This window comes from Halichoeres trimaculatus, unplaced genomic scaffold (genome assembly GCF_033239565.1).
Source record: "Halichoeres trimaculatus isolate MK-OKI-2021-1 unplaced genomic scaffold, fHalTri1.1 fHalTri1_scaffold_1, whole genome shotgun sequence".
NCBI classification, from domain to species: domain Eukaryota; kingdom Metazoa; phylum Chordata; class Actinopteri; order Labriformes; family Labridae; genus Halichoeres; species Halichoeres trimaculatus.
Genome location: NW_027437179.1, coordinates 24,665,989 through 24,691,785, shown reverse-complemented (window position 1 = coordinate 24,691,785; position 25,797 = coordinate 24,665,989). Strand labels below are relative to the sequence as shown.

The 25,797-nt window shown below is 39.4% G+C and overlaps 2 protein-coding genes across 2 annotated transcripts in view; both read left to right on the top strand.

The window, feature by feature from the left end:
* The window catches only part of LOC141787324 (guanine nucleotide-binding protein G(i) subunit alpha-2-like), a 56,086-nt gene extending 41,712 nt beyond the window's left edge, over positions 1 to 14,374 (top strand). Inside the window, exons 3-9 of the mRNA XM_074665593.1 lie at positions 4,515 to 4,656; positions 8,260 to 8,420; positions 10,360 to 10,488; positions 12,323 to 12,452; positions 12,582 to 12,735; positions 13,136 to 13,352; positions 13,454 to 14,374. Coding sequence (XP_074521694.1) covers positions 4,515 to 4,656; positions 8,260 to 8,420; positions 10,360 to 10,488; positions 12,323 to 12,452; positions 12,582 to 12,735; positions 13,136 to 13,326 — 907 coding nt within the window. The 3' untranslated portion in view covers positions 13,327 to 13,352; positions 13,454 to 14,374. The remainder of the gene's footprint in view (positions 1 to 4,514; positions 4,657 to 8,259; positions 8,421 to 10,359; positions 10,489 to 12,322; positions 12,453 to 12,581; positions 12,736 to 13,135; positions 13,353 to 13,453) is intronic.
* Positions 14,375 to 19,824: 5,450 nt separating this feature from the next.
* LOC141795216 (PAK4-inhibitor inka2-like) lies at positions 19,825 to 22,648 on the top strand. The gene is made up of 3 exons (XM_074676031.1): positions 19,825 to 19,980; positions 20,089 to 20,122; positions 21,546 to 22,648. The coding sequence occupies exons 2-3, from the start codon at positions 20,105 to 20,107 to the stop codon at positions 22,554 to 22,556; spliced, it is 1,029 nt and encodes a 342-aa protein (XP_074532132.1). The 5' UTR covers positions 19,825 to 19,980; positions 20,089 to 20,104; the 3' UTR covers positions 22,557 to 22,648.
* The last annotated feature ends 3,149 nt before the right edge of the window (positions 22,649 to 25,797 follow it).

The window sequence follows — 25,797 nt, the reverse complement described above, 5'->3', positions numbered from 1 at the left end:
CAACATGGGACATAAGATGCTCCTATGAAACCAAAATAGTGCATGTTCCATCCTTTTAAAATGTGGAATGATAATGAAACTGGACACCTGCTTTGTTTTTTCTCCTATAAATGACAACTGTTTTTACATTGATTTAAAAAGATTAAACTCTTTTAAAACAGCAACTTTCTGCCTACATATTAGGCATACTGCTGTGGAATCTATTTCTGTAAAAAAGTACTCATGTTCCCAGCTATTTTTAAACTTTCTCTTGTCAGAGTGCTACTGTCTCATATGCTCCATCCCAGCCATGACCCTACATCCTTTCATTATCTGGTCATGGACTTCTAGATTTGAGTTGATAAGACTTGCGCCATTCTGCTCCCAATGTACCACAGTGTTAATTTGTGGTCCGGAGCGGAAGTGAAACAATAAATGGATAATGAATGAGAAATTCTTGCTGCTTGCAGTGGAAAAATAATAATGATAATTGAAAATATATATATGTATAATAAAAATTCTAACATGTGCTTCAAGCCAAAAAAAATCACTGGCTCACCAACTTTGGCCTGCGGGCCTCAAATTGGACAGCCCTGTTGTAGACTATGATACTGTTGTTTAGCTCAGATCACCCAACTTAACATAAACTGATTAAAATAGCTCCACTGTCATCAGCTGCAGCAGTAAAATGCCATGTATCGATGCATGTAAACATCAACGCCCCAGGAATTATCTCCTTGTAACATTACATGGAAAAGAAACACAGATGAAAACCATTTTATACACAAGAACAGCTCTTTCTCTACTCTAATTTGAAGTAAACCCACAGAATAATGGCTCAATTTTCTGAACGAAAAATTTGATGCACAACTTGACCTTGAACTTAAGAGTTGAAAGTTATCAGTGTGGCTTCAGAACCAAAGGACCCAAGCTTGGCTGCACTTCCTCTGATAAATGCACCTATCGAGTCTACTGATAATGTCAGCTGGATTCAGAGATCGCCCTGGGTAACTTTGCACTACTTGGATCAGAGCCACCAGGCTTAATAAAGGCCATTAACCAGTAATACATCATAAACATTTATCACCAGTCGTCTGCCGGAGGAAAACAATTATTGAGTGATTGATCACTTGGATATTGTATTCAGGTCACTGAGCTGAATAAAAAGTCTTTACAGCTATTCATCAGGTTTAGCTTTAAAGGTTACATCTTGAAATTGCTTAAAATTGTTTTTGCATTTGTAAACTCCAGAGTTTACCTTGAAAAGAAATCTATCTTTTCTTTCTACCCTGCTTCTCTGCGCCTGATTAGCTCAACCCACTAACAGTGATCCATCATGATTTTTAGCTTGAGATTCATAAGCTTGGAAAATGTCTACTCATTTTTTAAGTGGTTTTAATATCACAGCTTGAAGGAGGAACAATCACCACCAAGAGTATGTTGTTATTAATACCAAAGTCTTGTTAGGAAAACTGTGTGGATTTGGCATGTGAAAATTAATGGAGTTTCGTAAAGCTAAAATCAATAATTTCTTCTTGTTTGTAATAGGATAAAAGGCTTAGAGTTTCAGAGCTCATACTTTCGTATGACGTTCTTCTCACTAAAAAGGAGCAGAAGAGTAAGCGAGCACTAGATTTTGTTCTTCTTGTATCGGTCTGGCTCTGCATGCTTTATGTTTAGGCATTAATAAAAATGAAACTGCTGGTTCCTTATTTTCTTCTGACCAACTTCTCTAAAACTGAACTGACTCGTCCTGCTAACAAGGGTTGAGAAAATGGGGCTAAGTGTGCCTTTCTTTACACATATGAGCGAAGTCTGCTGTTGCTGCACAGACTAATGCAATGAGACTAATTTCTCAGATTTAGACAGATTTAAGTAAACAAAAGAAAACATCCACTCCTCCATGTGCGAACATACAATATTTAATTTCATTAATCAAGCCACATAGAGGGCAAAAGTTGGCATATTATATGTCTTGATCTTTATTTAAAGAGGGAGAATTTTGTGATTTTTTGCTTTATACTGTTCACCACTGTAGCTTAACATGTTTTACAGCTTCTAAAAAAAAAATCCCTTTTTTTCTCACGCTGATGTATGAGTAAACCTTTCGCTCAGCCTCTGTCTGAAACGATCCATTTTACCTGCTGTCTCTCTGAAGCTTGGTCTTGGCTTGTTGGGTCCACCCGGCTTTGTGCAGACAGATGACGTCATTGGCAGCCTTGCCCCCCTCAAGTGGTTCTTTTCTACCAGAAAATTTCCACCTCCAAAAGATTTCTAACTTCCAAACAGAGATTCATGGGGGAACCGAAGCTCCTATTGTACAAAGTACAAAAAATACTGGCATTTATATGACTCATCACTGTATGATAGCAGTGTGACAAACAACTCCTGGCGTAAATTTGCCGCCAAACTCGATAGAGAAGAGAAAGCGGCAGAAAAATTGTTGTAAGCAGTCTTAGCAACTATTTTGTCTTCTAGTTTTGTACTATGGGTAGACCTGCATTTGTGATACACCGGCCTCTGCAGTTTGGGAACAGACACCGTGCAGGGGTTTTAAAAAGTATAAAAGCCACACACACTCTCTCATGCTGATTCAGCGAGTCTCATTTTGATGTGTCATGTTCGTGGTAAATGCGCAATTCAGCCTCAAGGCCCAGCACTTGACAACCCCCTTTTATCCCCAGTCCCCCTAGAAGTGTATCAGGGGCAGAGCTATGGGGCATACCTTGGTGTTTGAGGCCTGCCTCTCAAACTTGTCCTTATGTGATGACATCATAATTAGGCAAGAAGATCCCAAAACACACCCTCTTTGATCAGTTTTTTTTTTTTACATTCTTGAGCCCCTTTAACTGAGACTGCAGTCAAAGAGCACAACACTGCTGTCTTCTCCTCTGCCTCTTGGAGGAGTGGGAGTGAATTCTTTCGTCCACCTAAAAATAGAGCACAAACATAAATCATATGAAAGCCCTCATTCCCAGACCAGACCCAGAGTTCTCAGAGCAAGCACAGCATAGCACATTGATATCAGTTAATTTTAGTCATATGTAAGGAATTTCTTTATTGCTAAGTCAGACAAAGGCATTATCATGCTGGTAAAGATGTTTGAAACAGCTGCATTATTAAGGAGGAGTTGTTGAATAATGTAGTATTGAATTTTTCAGAACCCCCCCCCTCTCACTGAAATGTTTTGGGCTCTGCTTTTCTCTAATGTATCATCAATGGACAGAAAAACAAACAAAAAAAACAATAAATCATAAGATTTCGGCCAAAATCCAGCCAAAAATGTGCACCAGTCCTAATTCACAACATGCAGTCAAACAAATTAAGTTGTTGTAATGATAGTGAAAGATGCCTCAACAATACTTCCTCTCTCTTAAGGGTTGCACAGCTGTTTTGTAAAAGTTAGAGATTTTTGGCTTTGGCACTGATAAGCTCTGTGACTGCTTCCTGCTGTGTTTGAAAAAAGTGGGATTCCACAGTCTTGTTGAACAAGATTTATTCGTATTTTGATTTTTAACCATGTAGACAACATGATTTCTATTTTTCTTAAGAAAACAGAAAGGTAACACTTTGTGCCATCATGCAGTAAAAATGATAAGAGTAAATAACTGTAGGTATAATAACCCAAAACATAAATTTGACCTTTAAATTAGCTTCACAATCAAGTCAATCATAACTGATTTTTGGAAATTAGCAGAGACATTGTATTACTGAAGGGAAAACACTATGGGCTCTCAGTCCTCCAGGCTGTGACTCACAGCGTTTCACAGCGGGCTCACTTGCATTTTAATGATCTCCCATTCAGCACATCACACATCCAATGAGCACTCTGGCTGTGTGACTCTATTCTCTGTGCTGTGACAGGCCAGGGGAGATGGTTCTGTTTGGTTTATAGCCCAACAGCTCCATGCTTTCTGAAACCACAGGCCATCTTTCTCTCAGTCTCTCGTTAACAGCTCTGAAACCAAGTAAATATTTGTTCAAGGGACCACTGACAGAGATACAAACACAGCAGGATTTTCCCTGTAATAGAGACTAGCAGTAAAATGACTAGTGATTACACACACAAGGACTTAATCATTTCCAATGACCTTAATAAAAAATATTATTATGATCTTGTCTAAACCCATTTGATTGTCACGATAAAGATCTGAAAAGTTACAAAAAGTTATATCAACCAGTCCTAAAAGTCTGTTAGTTCCAGAACAGCATCATTATTGTTTCTCTTTTTACAAGTGAAATCATATTACTCTGACAGCACTAACAGATAATACTACTTTTTCATGCTTATTTATCAAGGAACTCTGGTTAACATCCTAATTTTTGAATTAAAGACGACTTCTGCTTTTTCAAGAGAAGATTATAATTTTATCGACAGATGTTTCATACCAACGGTGCCATGATGTAGAAGGCACAATATCAGCCTGTGGCATAGACTGTCCATCATGAGATCTTCCTTCAGTTTTATGTTTCTGGGCTTAAATGACACTCTTCTGTTTCTTCCTGCTTTCCCTTCCTCTGTTCTCTATTTCCAGGATTATCCACGAGGATGGATATTCAGAAGATGAGTGTAAGCAGTACAGAGCGGTTGTCTACAGCAACACCATCCAGTCCATAATGGCCATCATCAAAGCCATGGCTAACCTGAAGATCGACTACGAGGATGCTACTAGAGCGGTATGTGTGATAAAAACATAAACATAAATAAATGTTCACATTTCACTCAAATGGAAAATGGGTTGGAAATACAACAGCAGTAGCAGCCTTGCATTTAGAAAAAAGAACATAGATATCACAGGCTTGTCTTTCAAGCCCCAGGCTATGTCTGTGTGTTTTGAAGCCTGTTGGTGGATATAGGAAGCTGGTAAAGGTGGTAACAGGACCATGTGGGAACCTTTACAGTCAAGGACAATATTGCTGCACTCATGTTGGTTATGCCATCTCCACTCATCACCCATGAAGCCGCTCTTCTCTGCCTCCTTCCTAACGGCCATATCCAGCCTCCAGGATTTTAGTCTGCAGAAATTGCAGCTTAAGAATTTCTCTGGAGTGCAGTGTGACAGTTTCTACTTCAACTCGACTCCGGGTAGCAGATGCCGGAGATGGACTCCTGCAGTGCTGTGTATTTTCTCTCCCTGCTGTCTTGTGAGTGCGCCCAAGTGTGTGACTGTGTGCTTGAGAGTGTGTGTGTGTGTGTATGCGTATGTAGACACTGTAAAAGGAAACAGTAAAGGACTGCCTTGTAATGAGCGGGGACCTCCCAGGGAGACGATAAGATCTCAGAAATAAAATTCGGGCATTACTCATGAAAGGAGAAAATCATATTCCCTTTTGCTATGAAGTGTCTTGCACATGTGACTCATATATTCTATTTTTATTTTTTTATTATCAGTTTAAAGAAGATTATCTGTGCCATTGGGTATAGAGGATGAATCTATTAGTCAGCTTCAACATCAATGGAAATATGAAAGGCTGCTGTTTGAATTGAGGAAACGCAGAGTAATAGAAGCATCTGTGCGCCTTTCATACAGTCCAACAGTTCAATTTACACAACTTATTTCATCAGCCCATACAATAACCATGTGTTATATATAGTCAGCAAGGTCACATCTCCTGGGAGAGTTACTAAAACATGTATTCAGTCAAACAGTCCTATTTTCTGTGTGCCTGAGAAGTCTTCCATTGCATCTTTTCTACAGCTTCTTTTTTACTAAAAATAAATAAAAACACGTAGAAACAAACATGCAGGGATATCTCTGCCAGCACTGCCAGCTCTGCTTGACAGCCTTTCACGGTTTATTTCAGCTTCTCTTCATTACACACCGAGCATTCAGCCTAAAAGAGATCGAGACAAACTCGTCATTGATTTTAATTCTAAGGCAAAGTTTGTAACGCAGCCTCAAGGAGGTACAGTATCAAGCATATATTCTTAAATCCATGTGTGGCTGAACTGGTTCGTTTAAACTCTCTGTGTTTATATTTGCTTTTATTGTCTGCCAACCATAACAGGAGCTGAGCAAAATATCCCAGCAGGGTGAAAGTTTAGGTTCTGGTGAATATTTCTGTGGATGTCGTGGAAATCCTGGGATATTTTTGATATCCGGCATAAATTTAATCATTTATTTAGTCATAGTTTTTACGTTTTTTTTCAAGTTAAGTTTTTAACACTATACATCAACAATTTGGTTTTACATGTGCCTCAACACTGAATATTTACTCATCTTGGCTTTCTTTGCTTGGTTCTGGTATTTTCATGGATGTTGTCCTTCATGTCTGTTATACCTCTGTTTGTTCACAAGGCTCAAGTCTGAAACCCAAAACAAGCAACCTGATTTTAAGTATTGCACATTAGGTGTACTAGAAAACTATTATTTTGATTTGTCAACAGATTCATACTTTCCTTCTGGTATGCATTTATGATGTTTTGTGTCCTTGCAGAGGATTTGAACACATTGGTACACAGTAGAGGGCTGCTGGTCTGGAAGGTCAGACAATTGTTAACTAATAAACAACAGTCTGCTCTCAATGGGTAACATCCAAAGTTTATGTTCGACCTTGTCCAGTGTAGGCATCAACCAACTTCAAACTACTGTGTGCTTCAAGGCAAACATCTAGGTGGCTTAATAATTTAATACATTTAAAATTTAATGGGATAGTTAACTCTTTGTGGAGATTTTTGCAGGACTTGTGGATGAGAAAGTGCCACAGGGCTTGAATGTGTCGTGACAATGATTCAAGGTTTTAAACTGATACTAAGAAGCAGAGAGGTGATTCGAGACAAGTTACACTACAGGTCAAAAGTTTTAGAACACCCAGGTTTTCCAGTTTTTATTGTCTGAAATGCAAGCATAGAGGAAAACTTGAACTTAAAGAAAAAATCATGGAAGAAGTTTGAATGAGAATATATTCTAAACTTTGACTCATCAGAGCAGCCACCTTTGGCAGATATGACAGCTGAGCTCACTTGTGGTTTTCGTTCTACAGCGGACATCAGATATTCAGAGAGTTTGTTAGAAAGTTTTTCCAAACTCCTTCGCAAAAGTTTCCATTTACAAATGGCACTTGTAGTTAGGGTGCCTCTCACTCTGTACAAGTCACAGACCTTGGATCTGGCATAACAGCCCCAGACCATCATTCTTCTCCTCCATGTTTACATTTGATGTCACACACTGAGAAACTATCCTCTTACTTACTCAGTGGTGTTCAATAATCCTTCATAATGAACCGGAGATTTCCAATTTCGATTAGTCCATAACACCGCCTTACAGTCTTCATTTGTCTATTGGTAGTGTTTAATGGTCAGGTGAGCCCCTTCCTCTAATTCTGATGTTGTAGCCATGGCACCTATCACACAAGCTGTTGACCCTGTGAAACTTGTCCTCTGATTCTGTTGTGGCTTCGGGTCTGCCAGACCTCTTCCTGTCAGAGGAAGCTGTACTCACTAACACCCTGACCTTCTTTGTGATTTTTCTCGAAAGGAAAGACAGGCATCTTATGATGGTCCGGCCCTCTTACATTGTTAGCTGCCTTTTCTTGGCCATTTTTACAGCAACGCACTACTTTCTGCAGAACAATACTTTTCAAATGTTGCCCACAAGAGTATGTTACAAAAGTGTGTCCCCGCACTAGTTTTATACAGAGATGGTTGTAAGTAGCCCGCAGGAACTGATAGCTTCAACTTTCAAGGTTTAATCAATCTCTAATGCTGCAGAACAGCTTTAAGTTGTCAACCCATTTCTTGTTCCCTAAAAAAGGGTCTTTTTGTGTAATTCTGAAATGCACATTGTTTTTTTAGTTTTGGGTAACCTTACTGTTCCAGCAGCAGCATTAGCAGCTGCTAATATTAACATAAACAGTATCTACTGTCAATATGGGTGTGTTTTACTTCAAGGCTATTCACCCTGAACAATTGTTCAGCTATGTTTGCTTAATTCCTCAGTTTCTGTCATGTCTCAAACAATTCACCACGTGGGGGACTGGGTCTATTTACTGTTAGCTCTGAAACATGTCAAATATGTAGTAAATGCACTGAAATTCAAACCATATTCCTGCTGAGGCAAATGTTGTCTTTACCTTATAGCGCTACCACTTCCCCGTGCCTTGTAGCTTTGAACCACTGCTGAACAAAGAATATCAGGATTTCTGAATAACATAAGCATGAGGAATCAATGTAGCCTCGCTGGATCATACTTTGTTCGAGTGAATTAATGTACATTAATATCTCCTTCACTGAGATCTGCTTAATCAAATTGTGTGTCTGTGTGTGTCTTTTCTATGCAGGATGATGCGCGCCAACTTTTTGCCTTGTCAGCAGCAGCAGAGGAGCAAGGCATCCTGCCAGAAGACCTGTCCAACGTCATCCAGCGACTGTGGACTGATGGTGGAGTCCAGAGCTGCTTCACGCGGGCTCGAGAGTACCAGCTGAATGACTCTGCTGCTTAGTGAGTGCCTCAGTAACGTAAAATTAATCCATGGTTGTTCTATGAATCTCAATAGCAAGTAAAAATTGAGTTGGCCATGCAGTACCAATACCCCTGCTCCTTTTTATCCTGTGCTCTGGCAGTTAAAATAAAGAGCAGCCACAGTCATTAATGGTAAAGTCACTACTGTTTTGTTTAACCAGTTGCTTTCCCTTTTCAGACCAGTTGCTTTGCTACACAGAAACCTCAGCCTCTTTCTGCAGGTCTTAATTACCTCAGTTACCCTCATGTCTGAGTGCTTCATTTGTGGGACTCATTGTCATAATGTTCCTGTGTAATAACAAGGAGAGCATGAGGTAATTGTGGGGGGCTGCTGGTTAGAGGTGAGAGATGGTTATCACTCTGACTCTTTGGGGGGAGTGCACAGCTGTAATGGGTGTCCAGAGAAAACAGAGCACCTCACATGTCGCTGCCCCCACACTGCAGCTGGAATTTAACTAATGGATTTCTGTTTCATAAACACATCCTTTGATAACGCTCTGACACCTGCAGAATGTGCTGTGAACTGTCAAGGGAGTGCCCAGGGTTTCACCAATGACTGCTCTACAGCCAAGGTGCTGTTTATCTACCAGAGGGGGTTGGATTGTACTCTTGTTTGTGTTGGCTGGTAGATGCATAATTCTCCACCGCTGCCTCAGTGCTCCTGTTAAAACCAAAGGGACCCAGAAGCATGCTGCCAGCACTGAAAACAACTTTAGTGTGAACAGTGTTTCATCATGGCTTTTGTAGAGTGCTGGAGTCACTAAGAGGAGACTAAATAAGTCTGGCAGTAGACCGTAATCCATGTCCGAGCACCTGCCGAGAGCCAGAAAGAGAGGAAGGAAAGATGGAAACAGAGAGACAGTGATGACTTGGCACACATTAACAGAGACCTCACTCTCCTCTCTCACAGGTTTGATGGAAAGGGACATGTTGGGTACACTCTGAAATTAATGGATCTAGCTCCCGTTATTGTGCCGTAGTGTTCTGTGTGCAGAAATATTTTCTGGTTTCAGGCTGTAAATGTTTATCATAGGACCACAGTGCTTCTCAGTCAGTCAACTACAGTAATGACAGAACTGAACAATGTGAGTAAGACTCAGAATCTCATGTTAAATACAGTAAAATGACTGTTACATCCACATTGATAACTCTCTGTTGTACTTCAGTGAAGCCCCTTTTCATAACGGAGCATAAATCTTACAAATTCAATTAATTTTCAAGGCTTATAAAATCTGGCCAAACCAGCAGTGTCACACTATCTGATGTGTGGACTGCAAACGCCGTCTCAAAACCTCTGTGGGGAGCAGGATTATGATTAAACTGTCAGACACGTGGCAAACAGTAGTGGTGCAGAGGCTCGAATATCTACACCCAGGCTGTGGTTGGCCTGGGATTACCGACACTTTGTTACACAACACAATCTCTTTTTATGCAGCTGAATACTATGATGAAAGATCGGCAGACAAGCCTTAAGCCTGTGGTGTGTCTCATTGGAATATTTTATGAGAGAGAGTTTAATTGTGGTCTGGTATTTAGCACTGTTATCAGACAAAAGTGAGAGTGCTTTGTTTTGCTCACTGGCAACTGAGTTCCTTATGAAAAGATGAAAAGAAGAGGAAACAAAAAAGGCACAATGTACCAACATAAAGTGGAATATCAAGAGGATTAAAAAACATCTGCTTTTTGTGTTTGGTTGTGCCATGGCAGGTTTTAAGATTTTACATCACTTGTAATTAAAACAAAAATGCATGAATACTGAAAGAAGTCCAAAAAAAAGTAATTAGAGGAAAGTAGATTTGGAATAGCGTTTGCCTGTTTTGCTGGCAGAGAAGAAATAAAGTTTTTTTTCTTGTCACAAAACCAGCTTGAGGTGGATTTTAGTCTGATAATGTACTGTTTTTCTTTGTGTCTCCGTCAGCTACCTGAATGATCTGGAGAGGATAGCCAAGCCAGATTACATCCCGACACAGCAAGACGTGCTGCGGACCCGAGTGAAGACCACCGGCATTGTTGAAACTCATTTCACCTTCAAGGATCTGCACTTCAAGTGAGACCACCATCTCATGTCAATTTTTGTGCCAGTTTTTCCACATTACATTTTTTTTTACGCTTCTTTTCACCTGTAAAAGCCCTCTTAAGGGTCCCTTTAGCCAATCAGGTGGTGTGCCTTACAGCAGAAGTGGACAACCTTTACTAGTAATCTTCTGAGAGGGAAGAAGCTATGTGTTGTTTTTGTTCCTTATAAAGCAACAAAGCTTAAATATGTTGTACATGATGTCTCTGGAAAACACATCAGTCATATGAGGGTTTTATTATCAGGAGAAAATTCCTCTATATTTGGTTTTGAGTCACACATCTCCATCATATACTACAGGTGTCATGTGAGTTTGACAGCGTGCTCTGTTTCCCCTTTTTTGTTGGTCAGAAAAGTTCACAGGAAGAAAAACATTTTTCTTAGCTCAATGGATTTATTGAAGCTGATTTCCGAGTTCAGCAACAAAATTGAAAACATCTTGAACAAGAAAAAAAGATGCTGTTCCTGATAGGGACTTAAAAACGGTAATGTCAATAAATCACAGAGTTAAAACACTATCAAAGGATTTCGTTATCCCACACAGAGAATGTGTGTGTTTGGGATTTTATGATCTTGGTGGTTATTGCTCATTCTGAAATTGAAACAACGTTACAGGGGAAATCAAACATATTATTACCCATTAGTATTTTACAGTTTCAAGCCCTGCTTCTCAGAATTTGTGCTGTGTTGATGTTAATGGTCTGCCTTTGTGTTTGTGATCTCTGATAATGGTGTTTTTCCTCTTTGAGTCTGTGTGTGGGTTCAGGGCGACAACAAACACATAATTCTTTGTATGTGATGGAGTCATTAGTCACTTCTTACATTTTCCAAACAACAAAGTGACTTCTCTGTAAAATACGACTGATAGAAAAACAGGCTTCAGCTGTTCTGTCACTGTCCTGACAATGAAAAAGTGTTTTCTTTTTGTGCCTGCTTTGTGTCCTTGTATTGCATTCAGGTTTCACATTAAGTCGTGATTTATTTTATTTCTTTTGGTGGGACATAAACCAGATCCAGCGAGCACACGTTTACCTTCAGAAGCTCCACGGCGCTGCTCTGCTGGGATATATTTAGCTTCTGTAAGCAGTGCTGTAGAATGAGGTAAACACTGTAAAAGTGTGTCACTGTTATAATGAGCTTTGCTTACTCAGCCTAAAGTTGGACACGTCCACAGTCTTAATGAACCAAGATCTACAAAGTGAAAAGTGCTTACCAGGAGGAATGAAGTTTTTATTCTGAGATGTTACAAAGGTTACACTCCAGACTAGCATCCCGTCTAAAGCATCTATCTTATTTATTTATAGAATATACAGGATCTGACTTCTGATAGCTCTTCAGCACAAGAAAATTAGATGTAAACACAAAAACAATGGAGTGAACAACGATCCTGCTCTAGAGAAAATGCACTGGTGTCTTGGCTCAGTTTGTTAACAAGAGACTGAATGGATGATATAACCGTGGACACTTTCATTCATTCATGTCATCCAAAGAGAGCAGGATTTCTACCCGAGCAGACAAACTCTCACCCCGTCTTAAGGCCATCCTGTTACCACAGCAACTACACTGCTCTGAAATGCCAACAAATGCCAGGAAAATGACAGGGCTGTGCTGCAAAACACCCTGCCCTGAAGAGAGAGGGGACGAGGACAGGCATGTATATGGTGTACAGAGAGAGAAGCACACATTTCCAGAGGGAGACCTTGAGTCTGCTTGACCATCAGTGAAATGTTTCTCCGGCGCTCCCTCTCACTGTTTTCCTGTAAAAACAGCACATTTACACCAAGTGTTTGTTTGTGTCTCTGTGCAGGATGTTTGATGTTGGAGGCCAGCGATCAGAGAGAAAGAAGTGGATCCACTGCTTCGAGGGAGTCACAGCCATCATCTTCTGTGTGGCCATGAGCGCTTACGACCTGGTGCTGGCTGAGGATGAGGAGATGGTGTGTTGAGCTTACTTTCCATGCGTGACATGAAATGAGGAGGGTGTCATGAACTCATTTCCCTTATGCGCCCTCATTGTGCTCTCTAATAATCTCTTTATCTTCACATTTGTGCAATGTCCTGTCTAGAACCGGATGCACGAGAGCATGAAGCTGTTTGACTCCATCTGCAACAACAAGTGGTTCACAGAGACGTCCATCATTCTCTTCCTCAACAAGAAGGACCTGTTCGAGGAGAAGATCGCCCACAGCCCTCTGACCATCTGCTTCCCAGAGTACACTGGTACGCTCCCAAAGCTTTGGTTTATGGTTTCTTTGTCACTTATGCAACTCTTGATCAATACAAAGCCAGAATTCAGGCTCAAACCAAACTTTTTTTTAAATGAGTAGAAAAACATGTGATGCCCCTTTGATCTTGCTCTTGAATCATAAAATATATAAATATATTATAAAATCCTGCTCCACCAAACTTTATACAGTCTTTGGTAAAACACTAACAGTTCTCTGGAGTTTCTCTTTATCTTTGTGATGTGAAAGTGACAAGTGAACAAAAAAAGCACCAAATGGAAACATGGAGAAAAAGACGGCTCATTTTCGGGAACTGTCAAGATGAGGCTGTGCTCATGGGTATCAAGTAAATCTTTTCTCGGCACAGTCATCATGCTCACCCTGCTCCCTCACAGGTCCCAACAAGTACGAGGAGGCTCAGGATTACATCCGGACCAAATTCGAGGACCTGAACAAAAAGAAGGAGACCAAGGAGATCTACCCCCACTTCACCTGCGCCACCGACACCAAGAACGTGCAGTTCGTGTTTGATGCCGTCACCGATGTGATCATCAAAAACAACCTGAAGGATTGCGGCCTCTTCTAAAGAAACTGTTTTGAGAAAGAGTCAAGGTGAGTCCAGACACAGAATGTGATTCAGCTGTCTGACATTTAAAAAACCACCCAGTTTGATTTTTTTAAATGTGGCTTTTTCTTTTGTTTTGTTTCTTAAGATTACTTGAACAGTTCTGGTGACCACAAAGAGCGGAGGATTTTCACACATCATGAATGACTGCACTGGCCAACCACCATATCTGCTTTGATCTGCTTTTTATAAAGACACCTAAGAGACTGAAAACCTGACGAGCCTTGTGGAATTTCAACAATTGCTGATCCAGTCACTTGTATTGTTAACTTTTTGGGCTATGACCACAAAATCAACATTTATTATTGTGTTTTGTTCTTTTTTCCCTTGATTTCAGTAACTAGTGGAAGCAAAGGAAATGTTTTTTTTATATAAATGCATTCATTTTACTTTTAGAAATTTTGAAGTGCAGACAATTCAACTTTTAATCCCATTGAGCTTCTTTTTTAAGAGCTGGAGCAGAGGCATGGACTTCAGAATAAAATCCACAAAAGGAAAATGCTTTTTTTAAAATAATGTTTACATAAGTTCATCATTCATAGTCAAACCGTATATTGTTCTGCATGTCTCATCATGGCAAATATTAGCTCTATAATCCACACAAATTATCTAACATTCCTTCAAAATGAAAACAAAAATATTAAAAGGTTAAAAAGAGAAAAAAAGCTTCACTTGCAGAGGGGAAATTACGGCAAAATTCTAACTGATATTTAAAGTATGTGTTACCTAACATCCTGTCACTTTTTTAGTACCATTTCTATGTCTGTTGCAGTATGTTGTGCCTTGACTTTTGTTTACAACCAATTCCTAGTTATGCTTTTTCAGTACTGTTTGACCTACTGTGCGCCTATATATTTCTTCCATTTTTTTCTGCCTAGCACCTATGAATATATAGTTAAGATTAATGAGAGACAAAAATCGAATTCAGAAAAAGGGTAGTGTTTTTGGTAAATATTAAAATGCTTTAAAAGTCCTTTATGATTTAATTTAAATAAAAGTAGAGATCACACGATGCTTGCACATTGTTTTTCCTCTCCTCTTTCTTTTTTTTTTTTTTCTTTTTTTTTTTTTTTTACATTTTTTAGTGAAACAGATATTGTTGGTGGACTTGGCGAAAAGAGATTTTGTTCTGTTTTGGCATTCATCTTGGCTGGGATTGTTTGGAATATATAACATATATGAGAGAATATCATTATTGTAAAAAATGTTTAAAGAAGTTGGTTTAAACTTTATGATCACCAATATAAAAACAAAAGTAGCATTGGTTTGGAAGAAAATAGACAAAACACCAACTTCACGTTAACCATTAGTTAATTGGTTTTCTGATGAGTAACTCCTCATTAGGGAGCTGAAGAGAGAATAAGTGAGGGACTGTAAGTTGGCTATTGTAAAGTAAGTTAGAGAGCAAATGTGATAAAGAAGAACTGGTGAGTTACATAAATGAGGTGACATCAAATATCTTTAAGGGAACTGTTAGTACACTTAATGAGTTTAAAAGTAACTCATCAGATGGGGACTAAATATAACAAATCAGGAGCTAACAGCTAGTTAACCACCAGTAAATGAGTCCATTTTGATTAACTCCTTATAGTAAACTAATGCAGTGTTAAGAGAAAGTAACTGCCTGTTGACAATTACTCAGTAAGCAGTCATCTTGAATCTTTGTCACTGGAAAGCACTGGTACACTACCAAGGAGTTCTTTATAATTCATTGGCTAAAACATGCATCTCAAATAATTCCTCATCAAGAAAATCATGGGGAACGAATGAGGAAATAAGCCTACTCACTTGCACAGAGAATGAATGGTGAGTGAATGAGGAACCTACTTCTGGTTTACTCACTGATAATAGATGGTTCATGGGTAAATCCCTTTTAGGTACTAAAGGGAATCTTGCTGTGAGTTCATTAGGACTTCTTGATAATAAGAAATGAGAAACTAACTGCTACCAAGCTATTAATCACTCAGAGATAAATAATCAACCCTTTATTGGGTAACTGACAGGTATCAAGGAAGAGCTAATTGCCCAACTTGCCTGAAGGGAACACTGAATAGGTGAGTAATGAACAGGTAATTATGAAGTGGTGACTTACTTCTGAGTAACTACTCAGTGTAACATCTGACTTTGCTTCAGGAAGCACAAATAGATATCGGAGGGTTAGATAACTGTAGTCATGAGTTACTACTGAATAACGAGTGCTCTAATCAAGACAAGTCAAGGTTACTTATGGACAGGGAACCATGATGTAGTGATTACCTACTGACGAGGAGTCACACATGAACTAATGGTTGATATGCAGTGTGATCCTTGTCTGTTTTTCAGTACCTTAGCAGCAACTAAATAGTACAATGTGAGTCGAAGGGAATCAGAGATAACTGAGAACATGCAGAAGACCAGTTTTGAAACTACGATTAAAAAAATAAATAACGTTTTTTGTTTTGTTTTGTGACTTGAAAATCTCCAATACAAAGCAAGAGTCTTTTCTTCTCCGTTTGTCATTCAGGGGTTAACGTCACCTCAAGTTGCTAGTGCTGTAACTTTAATTGGGCTGGTGGCACCATCTAGTGGAGATAAACCATAATGCACCTGCAGGATATAATGTGTTGTTAAAGTGTTGAGTTTGGTAACAGAAATAAGTGGGCTAGCCAGGAATAGAAAGCTAACAAGAAGTAGCTAAATTTGTAGTTAAACTTTAACTTGTAAAATTTAGACTAAATTACTTCACAACATTAAATCCTAGCCTTTACCATAGTGAACCTGATCACTCACTAGTTGGAACTGATTCAAGAATCGTGTTTACAGCTTCTTCTGCACTAAAGATTATGTTTCTTCTTAAAGCAGCCACCATCATGAAATCTTGTTAAACTGCCCAAGTCACATATTTTATCCTAAATAATCCAAAATTTTGACTTGGACTAGAAATAAAATGGTCTAAGTCACCCTTTCTCCAGGAAAACACATGATCCGTTAAGACTGAGGCACAAAAAGTTTGGATAAAGCTGTTGTAATGTTTACATGTCAACGGGATAAAGTACATGTGCTGTTTCAGAGAAAGACAATGATAAGAAAAACAAAGATGGTGGCACAAAATGCATACTAAATGTCTTATCTGCCTGCAGATGGTGGAAAAGAAAGATGACAGATCATGTGATCTTTACAGACAAATTTAATATTTTTCAGATTGCTCTACAAGTAAAAACAATTTTTAAGCTAAAAGCCTATAGTTAAAACTGAACAAAGTGACATTTGCTCAGTCAGAATGAAGATGAGGGTCAAATGAAGCTGATAGGAAACTTTTAAATAAAGTTTTAAAGACTGTCACACTATTTTTTCACCAACTGTTAACTATTAATCATAATCATCCTCTGTTTTACTATAGGGAACACAAAATGGGTACCTACAGAACAGGTTACATAAAGACATGTTCACTGCTATGCTTCATCTACAAGTAATAAAATACACATTAGAAATTAAATATGAATGTGATTTTTTCTTTCTAAATGCAACACATCAATATTTGCGGATCAAGGAAAATATAGAAACACTTAATATCCTGAGCAGACACAAAGATCTGAAAAACCTGATTGAGGCTGTACAATAGTTAGTACTGTTGCCCTGCCTTGCCCCAACGATAGCTGAGATAGACTCCTACTCCTGCAACCTCTACGGGTTAAGCAGTAAAGATAGGGGCTGAATGAAAAATCTGGCTGCATGTACTACACAGAAATCTATACTTCTACCACTGGGGGGCACTGCAGCTTTACATCTGAAAGACTGCCTGCTCCTGGTGGATGCAGAAAACAATGCTTGTTACAATAACAGAGTATTTTATAGTGCTCCTTTGAGCAAACCTTTCACATGTGAATTCAGGTGAACAGTTTTTTTTATATTATTATCTGTAAAAATGATATATACCAGGTTGAAGACCTGCACTGACAAAGCTGTTCAAAGGTGAAGCATTTTTATGTATTCAGGAAAAAGGAAATTAAAGTCATTATCGTTTTTACCTTTTAGAGAATTACAAATCAAACTATCCCAGGTTTATTGGTGAGATTTCATGGTTAACTAGTGATGAAGCACAATTATACAGCTTTTGTGCATAAACTCAACTTAAATAATATTTTTCTTTGCAATGCAGGCTCCAGAAGCTCCAAACAGATATACATCCAGTCATTACATTTGCTCTGTATTTCTGTGATGGTGAGTTTATTACAGCTGAAAGATTTGGCGAATGAAAAATCACACAGTGCTTGCTTGTCAAAACAATTCTATAAAGGATGTGGGGGAAAAAAGTCCTCAGTCCTAGCAAAGTGCTCAACCTTTCTGAGCCTCATCATTGAAAGGAGAATTGAATGAATGAATATTTTAAATCTGGAAATATAACACAAGCACAGTAATAACTGTATTTGTGCTATTAGGTTTCATAGACTGTTCAAGTACCATCTTGTGGTTCTGAATGATCACATCCATTAGGCGTTTAGAAAAGCAGACAAGAAAGGCTGACCTGTGTAGGAAATTGAAATAATGACATTTCCATTAGCAGCTCAGAGTAATTACTTAATGCACAGTGTGCAGTGTATGGGCTGATGGATGTTCAAGTGAGGGGCTTGTTGGAAGCTGAATGGTTTGTGTCCTTTAGAAAGAGAGGACATTACTTAGCAAAAATCATGTATTTTCCAGATTCATTCCTGAATGTTCAGTTTTTAATCATTTGAGTGCTTTTGTACAAAAAACGTGTCCAGAATTTAAAGAGATGAAATGTCAGATGACTGTTTTTTCTCTCAACAAAAGGGTCAAAAATAGTTTTCAGCCCTGTATGGGAGCATTTTTGTGCCACTGTTAAATAAATCTGTCACTAACGTTGTATTTAGTCTTACAAATGAGCAGGCTGCAAGTTGAGACATGCCACAAGTACCTGTATGCTAATGTTAGACCTGCTGTAGACTCAAATCTGCAATTGAACAGCTAGCCATCAGATCTGGACCCCCCCTCACGGTGCTGAACAGATGCATTCCTCTTAAAGCATCAGATTAGCATAAACATCTATTCACTGGATGGAGTGAATGGGAGCTCAAGTGCCAAATGACTGTCAGAGCTGCAGGCTCAATGCCCCATTAGGCTGCAGATGATCACATTTACATTGAGCTATTTTGTTTACACTGATGCAGTTGTTCACAATGAGCTGCCAGTACAATGAGATTTGACTGAAGTTCTGCAAGATGAGGAGAGTAGAGCTTTGGGTTTTTCTTTCTGCAGGATGGCTCATACAACAGTGCTGGAAATTTTAAAAACACATATACGAGTTCATCACAACTTCATTGCAATACATTTTAACGTTTCAAACTAAAAATGAATAAACTGCTGAGGTAATTTTCTTATAGTTTCACAAATTTTAGATGTGACATTTCCACATATTTGAAAGAAAAGAGTGGATTTCCTTATCTTCAAAGTTTAACAACAAAACCATAACTTATTTGGAGAAAGCCTGCAGTTATGTCCTGTTTTCAAAACATGTAGGGTACTGTGTTTTGTCTTTGCTCAGTTGGAATAAATGAATGGAGTTGAGATAGTTCTAATATACTGCAAAAACTGAAATAAAGCAGGATTTAAGTCTTGATTTTAGTTTAAAAAAATGTTTTATTAGACTTGATATGAGCAATGTTCAACTGATGTCCAGAACATTCTTTTATTTCAAGATATGATTGTATTGATTGAAGAGTGCAATATAAATGTGCCCATCAAGTTTCTTGGAATAACACTAATGTCTTAATTCAAGAAATTTGAAATGAATATTTTTTTCACTGCATTGGAAGGTGTGTTTTCCCCTTTTCAAGCAATTCAAGCATAATTTTGGTTTTCAGAATCCTGAAATAAGACACTCTCCTGGGCTTTTAAGTTAGATAAAGCTCATATTAAATCTCATAAAACTTTTTGTTTGTTTGTGTTTATTCAGTACAGAAATTAAACATACGGCATTTCAGTCAGTGTAACAAGGTTCCTTATAGGGGAGAAAGAAAAGAGATTGAAAAGCAAAAAAAAAAAAAAAAAGAGACAGCCATACTCGTATGCCCGAGTATAAATTTTGATATACAGTGGAGCCCTCATTAATACAGAACAAGTCATGACTTTTTTGACTTTAGAAAAAAGGCAAGGAGACTAGTTTAGATTCCAGTTTTACAGAGTAAGGTTTGCGTCCTCACAGTCAGAGGTATCCATCATTGATATTTATCAGAGCCGCTTTTATTAATACGTGTCTAATTTTACTTCTGATGTCTTAAAGAAATCCCTCCTCTTCACACCTCTTACAGTTTTTCTAAGGTCGGTCTGTTCCTAAAACAGAGGTAGGTACTCCCCAGCTCCTCCTGCGCTCTGATTGGCTCATTCAGATTCTCTTCTCTGTGATTGGCTGCAGCCTGCGCAGCTGTAAAAGGAGGCGAACAGAGCAGGAGGTTTCTCTCAACAGCACATCTGCCTCTGACTGCGACAGCAACGGGACTGTGAAGGAGCCAGACTTTCTTCAGCTGGGGTCACTCAACCCCGCGAAGTCCGGACATCCTGGGATATTTTCAGCTCTGACAAGAGAAGTTATTTTATCCAGAGGTTTACCCGTTTCAAGTGAGTACACGCTAGTGTGAGCAACTTTTGGAAGCTCCTTTGATTTCTTTTGGCTGGTTTAAGATGTATTGCCACATTTTGATAAAGTGATTTTCTTTTATCTTCCAGAGTTTGAGTCAGACCGATGAGAGGAGCAGACATGGTGAGTTTACTTTCTATCTCATTGTTGCTTTTCTAGTCTCAAACATCCTTTATAACAGGCGTCGCTGCAAATTTCGCTTGACTTCTCAAAAAGACCCAGTGTATCAGAACATCAGCTGATGTAGCACCGCAGCAGAAGGCTGCACGGTTAGAGATGCTCTGAAGCCTCCTGCGTGGGTTCAATGATACATTTCAAGCAGCAGCAAAACTGTTTCTAACACCAAAACATGCAGCACATGCAAGAACCTATAAGAGTTTACCAGACTGGAAGTGAGTGGCAGGAATTAAGTTTCTTATCAATATGTGATGGAGTATGAGAATGCATTGACACATTGTGCAGAAGTTGTTTTTGCATGACTTGATACCTCAGCTCTTCTCATGTTCTTGCAACATGTCACAGAGTTATGATGAAATCTACATGGGGTTGGAGGTCTCCTTCCAGGGTCAAAGGCTTAAATGGACAGAGTCAGAGCAGAGGGGTCTTGAGGGTTCAAAGGTTACTGTACTAACACAAGTCCAAGACAGAAGAAGTGGGTATTGTGTTGGTTGTGTCCTCGTAAATGGATGACCCTGTATCCCCTGTGTGTGGCTGTGCTCGTGGTTTTGGTAACACTTATAAGGCCTGTTGGAGTAAACTCTCATTTTTCAAAGTGATTCCTACTCAGTTTAAGGTCTTTTTGGATGTGTCATTTATTTTGAAATGCTGTTCTTTAAATGGTCTAGCTTGTACGCAAGAAAAACAGACTTCATCTCTACTAATACTTGTCTCACGTCTTGTCTTAAACTCTCACACACTCTGTCACATGATCTCTCATGCAATGTTTGAGATTGAACCATCGCCACTCACTGGCCGATTTAGACCAATCAGCACAGTGAGTCAGAGGGGAAACAGGAGTATTATATTCCTCAGTGTTTAACTGGTGTACTTCATTTTCAGGCATGCTACACTCTTAAAGAGACAGGTCTCAGGACTCACAGTAGCCCACTTTTTTCCTGATGTACTGCAGATGTTTTCACTCTGCTTCTGGAGTTGTTTCAGGCTGGAGATGAATAGTTGAGGTTGGACATTAGTGCAGAGATCTCTGTAATAACATCAGTCTAGCTGTTTGGTTGAATCACGCCTGAGTCACTGATAAAGGGCGTTCACTTTTGGAACGCCCTGGTCGGAAAATTAACGGACACACGAGTTTGTTTTTGTGCGTGTGTTCTTTGAAGTGCAGGTTTTCTGTCCCAGTGGATTACAATAAGGGTAAAGGTGTTCTTTCAATAGTGTCTTACAAGTCTGAGCGTGCCCATGAAGCAGTTCTTTCTGTATGCACTCAGCTTTCATTATGGAGCTATTAGAGCCTTTGAAATGATCACTATCCCCTGTTTTTTGTCTCTGTCTGATATACTGACCACTCTTTTTCTCTTTGTCTCTTCAGCTCTGCCTACGTGACTCAGGAGAGTGCTTACGGGAGCAGATGCAGTTCATGATGAGATCACTTCAAGACTTGAAGCAACTGCGGAGAACCTGCTCTGCAGCCAGACGCCCCCTCGCCCCCATCAGCACCCAGCTCCCAGCTTTGGTGCGACACTCTGCATTGACGCGTGCATGTCAGCAGCGAGCGTTGCAGAGAGAACAGCGTACACGTCTGCGGATGTCCGACGCCAGCACGGCCAGTACCTACGATTCAGCTTGCTGCCTGTCAAGTCCTTTAGAAGAGGAGGAAGATGAGGATGATGAGTCAAGCAGCCAGCTGGATCTTAGCCTCAGACTGGGGTTGGGCTCTCCAAGTAGCAGGAAAAGTTTGGACTTGGATTCAGGCTACTCTGAAGCATCGTGGCAGGATGATGGAGTGGCTCTGAGGAGAACGAGGAATGTGAGGGTGTCATCTTCAGCTTGTCTCCGCACCAACAGAGCGCCTAGTGGACGAGTTCGACCTAAATCAACCTCTGACGCCTGTCTGGAGACGTGGACGTCATTCGAGGTGAGCGACCCAGAGGACTGGACGAACTCTTTACTGACTAGGGGACGTAACCGCCAGCCCCTAGTTCTGGGCGACAACAGCTTTGCAGACCTCATACAGAACTGGATGGACTTGCCAGACTGTCCTGAACCAGCTGAGCTGAAGCCAAATCCGAGACGCAGAATAGGTAGAGGTCTCTTTGTGAACATGAGGAGAAAACTAGCTGGGATTTCTAAGACTGTTGAAGACAGAGTAAAGATGAGATCTACAGACTCTGATTGTGCTAAAAGAGCTGCAAACAGAGCTGTGAACACACCTAAACGTCTGTCCTGTCCAGTCGTTGCTGCACAGCCCAAAGTGCCTTTTTTTCATATGTCTCACTCAGGCATCAATGAACTGGACTCAGACTTTTACCACTTTGCTGCTTTAATGAAGTCTGGCAGCCGGCAGCCAATCATCTGCAAAGATATCATCGGCTACATCTGATGGTTCTCATTTAATGTCATGTACAGATGGAACAATCATCAAAGTTGCTTTATTTTTTATATGACTGTTGTATACTTTTTTCTATCCTGTGACCAAGCTAAAGAAAATAAAGCTCTCACTATTTTAACTTCACTTTCTCTTGTTTACATAACCCATGTCTGTCCCATGCATCATTAAGTGTGGTTGGTTGATAAAACTGAAGATTTTTCACCAGCATGAAGTCCCTTCACCACTGTCATCTGAGTTTTATTACAGCTGATTCAAATTAGACAGCCCCAGATTAGTCCAAGGGGGTTCTTGTCGGTGCAATAAAGAAAATTAATGTTGGCTCATTAGTTGTCTTGGAAATGTAATACGGCAGGCCTGGAGAAGAGAGATTGTAGCTGCAAGGTTTAATCTAATTTATTTCTAATCCAGAAGATAAATTGAAGGCATGATAACATCTGAGATACTGATTCCAGGACCACAAAGGAAATTCAAAGTTAGTTTAAGAAGACTTTTTTGGACCGATTTTCCACGAGTCTTCTCAAAATGTCTACTTCTTACTCAGCAAAGAGTTGAGAAACTTTAAACCGGGCTGCGGAGCTATTTACAGGCCCAAACCAGATGCTGTATCAACACAGAGCTGTGTGCCCGATGAGGTAATTCCCCATGTGTCCGCACAGGAAGAGGTGAAGCAGCTGGTTGCAGATGGAGCAGAAGTTTACTCTCCTCTCTGTTTAATGAAGCAGGACATAGCACTAACAGCACATTGCCTCATTTAACTCAGCCTCTGCTTTTATTGTTTTCTAGCACCAACTTAACCGTAAACATTGGTTAATGGTAAAATTAGTGACAAAACACTGATTCAAATTAGTGGCACATGCACCAAGTTCACATGGTGGCTTTTATTCATGGAGACATGGAGAAGATAACAAATCCTTAAAGAGGGAGTTCTCATGCTCCCTGCTGCAGCCAGCCTCACCAATCATGTGGTATCTGGGGGCATGGGGGTTACAGAAGAGACTGGGTTCTCACTGGGTGTCGTTTGTCTCTGGCTGTTAATCTAGGACCCCTGCTGGAACATCACCATGCCACTCTGCTGAGAGCTCAGCTGGGATATAATGAACCTTTATCAGGGCACAGATACTCTTCACACTGAAGTGAAAGGCTATGTAAAAGTAAGTGGCAAGCTTTATGAAAATGGAAAATCTTTGTAAAGGGAACCTGGATGGAAATAATGTTGTTCACTTCCTCTCAGATTTTTTTTTCCAGCTCAACTGCTGATTTTTCTTTTTAGCACACGCCAGATCCCTCTGCACTGCAGCTGGATGAGTGCATCAATACATCACTTTCCAAAGCTGACTGACTCAGTTGAAAAGAGGGAGTGAGGAGAGAAAAGAGCAGAGGCAAAGGATCCAAATCATTAATCCTTTTAGTTCTGTTCAGGAAATATAGTCTATGCCTGAAAGCAGACATGTATGTCATTTACATACAACATCAAGGGAAGCAGATAAATTATTGGCAGATATTTCCCCAATTGTTTCTTATGTGGTGATTTGACACAAGGAAGATGCTCAAGATTTAAAAGCAACAAAAACAAGATCCTCAATAACTGATCAGTTTTATACAAGCTGAACTGTTGAGCTTGAAAGCAGATTTAACGCCAGTGAATAATTCAGACACCACTAATAAAAGTAACAGCACAATAGCTGTATCTCAGTTCTTTAATTGTTTTCTGTTGGTAATACTTTTTGTCATTAAACATCAAAATAAACAAGCAGAAATATTTGTCAGGTTTACATTTTTTATAAAACAAATTACAACAATCTTTTAATGTTACATGATCATGTATCATTGGCCTAAGTTACACTGAGCTATTTGAAATGAAAGATTGTCATCTTTTACATCTTGGGACAGCATAAACATATTTTCCTTTGACAGTTTTTACAGTCTGTCTCATCCTCATATAAACAAGAAGTACTTTCTAATTAACATATCTCAGATGAAGTTACGCTGCTTTCTCTAATTTAAAAAACTGATATCATTCAAGCATGCTAACTCTGAAATGAAGGTACTAACTGACTGTGAATCCCGGTCAAAGTGCTGTGATAATGATGAATTATGAAAACGACGAGGAAGGTGGTAGTAAATTTAAGTGTTTGAAAAAGCATCAATAATTCAATAAGTTAGCAAAAAGCTAAGCCAGAAGTTAAAACAGTACTTCTGTAGAGTACTGTGGAGCCAATACTAGCTACAGCTAGGAGGTGTGTATGCAAGATTAGCGCATGGAAGTTTCTATAGTAGCTGAAGTGAATTCTGCTAAACCCATATCAGAAATATTAAAGGGATGTTGAATATCACTAATAATTGTATTGACACTGTTAGGCCCTTTCAATAAGAAACTGCTTGGAAAACAGCCCAGAAACTAGGCTATACATTCTTCTGCAAACAGGGTGTGCTTCATACATGAGCTGTGTACACTCTACTTTCAATTTTCAGCTCTTTACTTTGCCATAAGAAAGCTTATTCAGGAATGTGACACGGACATGCTCTTTTGCTTGCAGCGTATTGATCAGCTGTTTGTGCCTGTGAGTAAACAGATACAGTGGTGCTTGCGTCACAGTTGGGAGTGCGGATGGTCTTGTGAGGGAAAACAAACCTTTTCTCCTCCTTGCCTCAAGGCAAAGGCCAAGATTTTGAACTCCAGTGGGAACAAGAATAAGCTGTCAAATCCAACACTGTGTCATTACTGACACTTAACCTTCAGTGAGAAAATCTTGAACTGAACAGAATAGGATGAGCCTATCCTCTGTTATTTAGGTGACAGACAATGCACAATGCAAAGCAGAGGATAGTACGTGGTATGGATTTCTTTTGCAACTTACTGTTGAATCAAAATAAATGGTACCTCTGTAAAAATTGTATACAGTTAAGATAAGGTGAATCTTACTTAAAGTTACACAAGTGCTAACTACAGACAAACAAATATTTGGATTTTGGATCCCACAGGCAACCAGACATGTCTTTCTGTGAGGTAGCCTGCAGCAACAGTGTTCTCCTACTCACTGTGCACTGTGCTGTGCTTTGTTTTAGCTGAAAAAAAAAAACTTTGAGTCTTTTTAGCATTCTACAGGTTGAAGTACAAAAATGTTCACAGTGAAATCATGCAGACTTTGTTAAATATTGCTAATAAGTTGGCACTCAGGAACTTCAGTCTTTTTTTTTTTTTAACTGATCTCTGACCTTATTTCAGGAAATA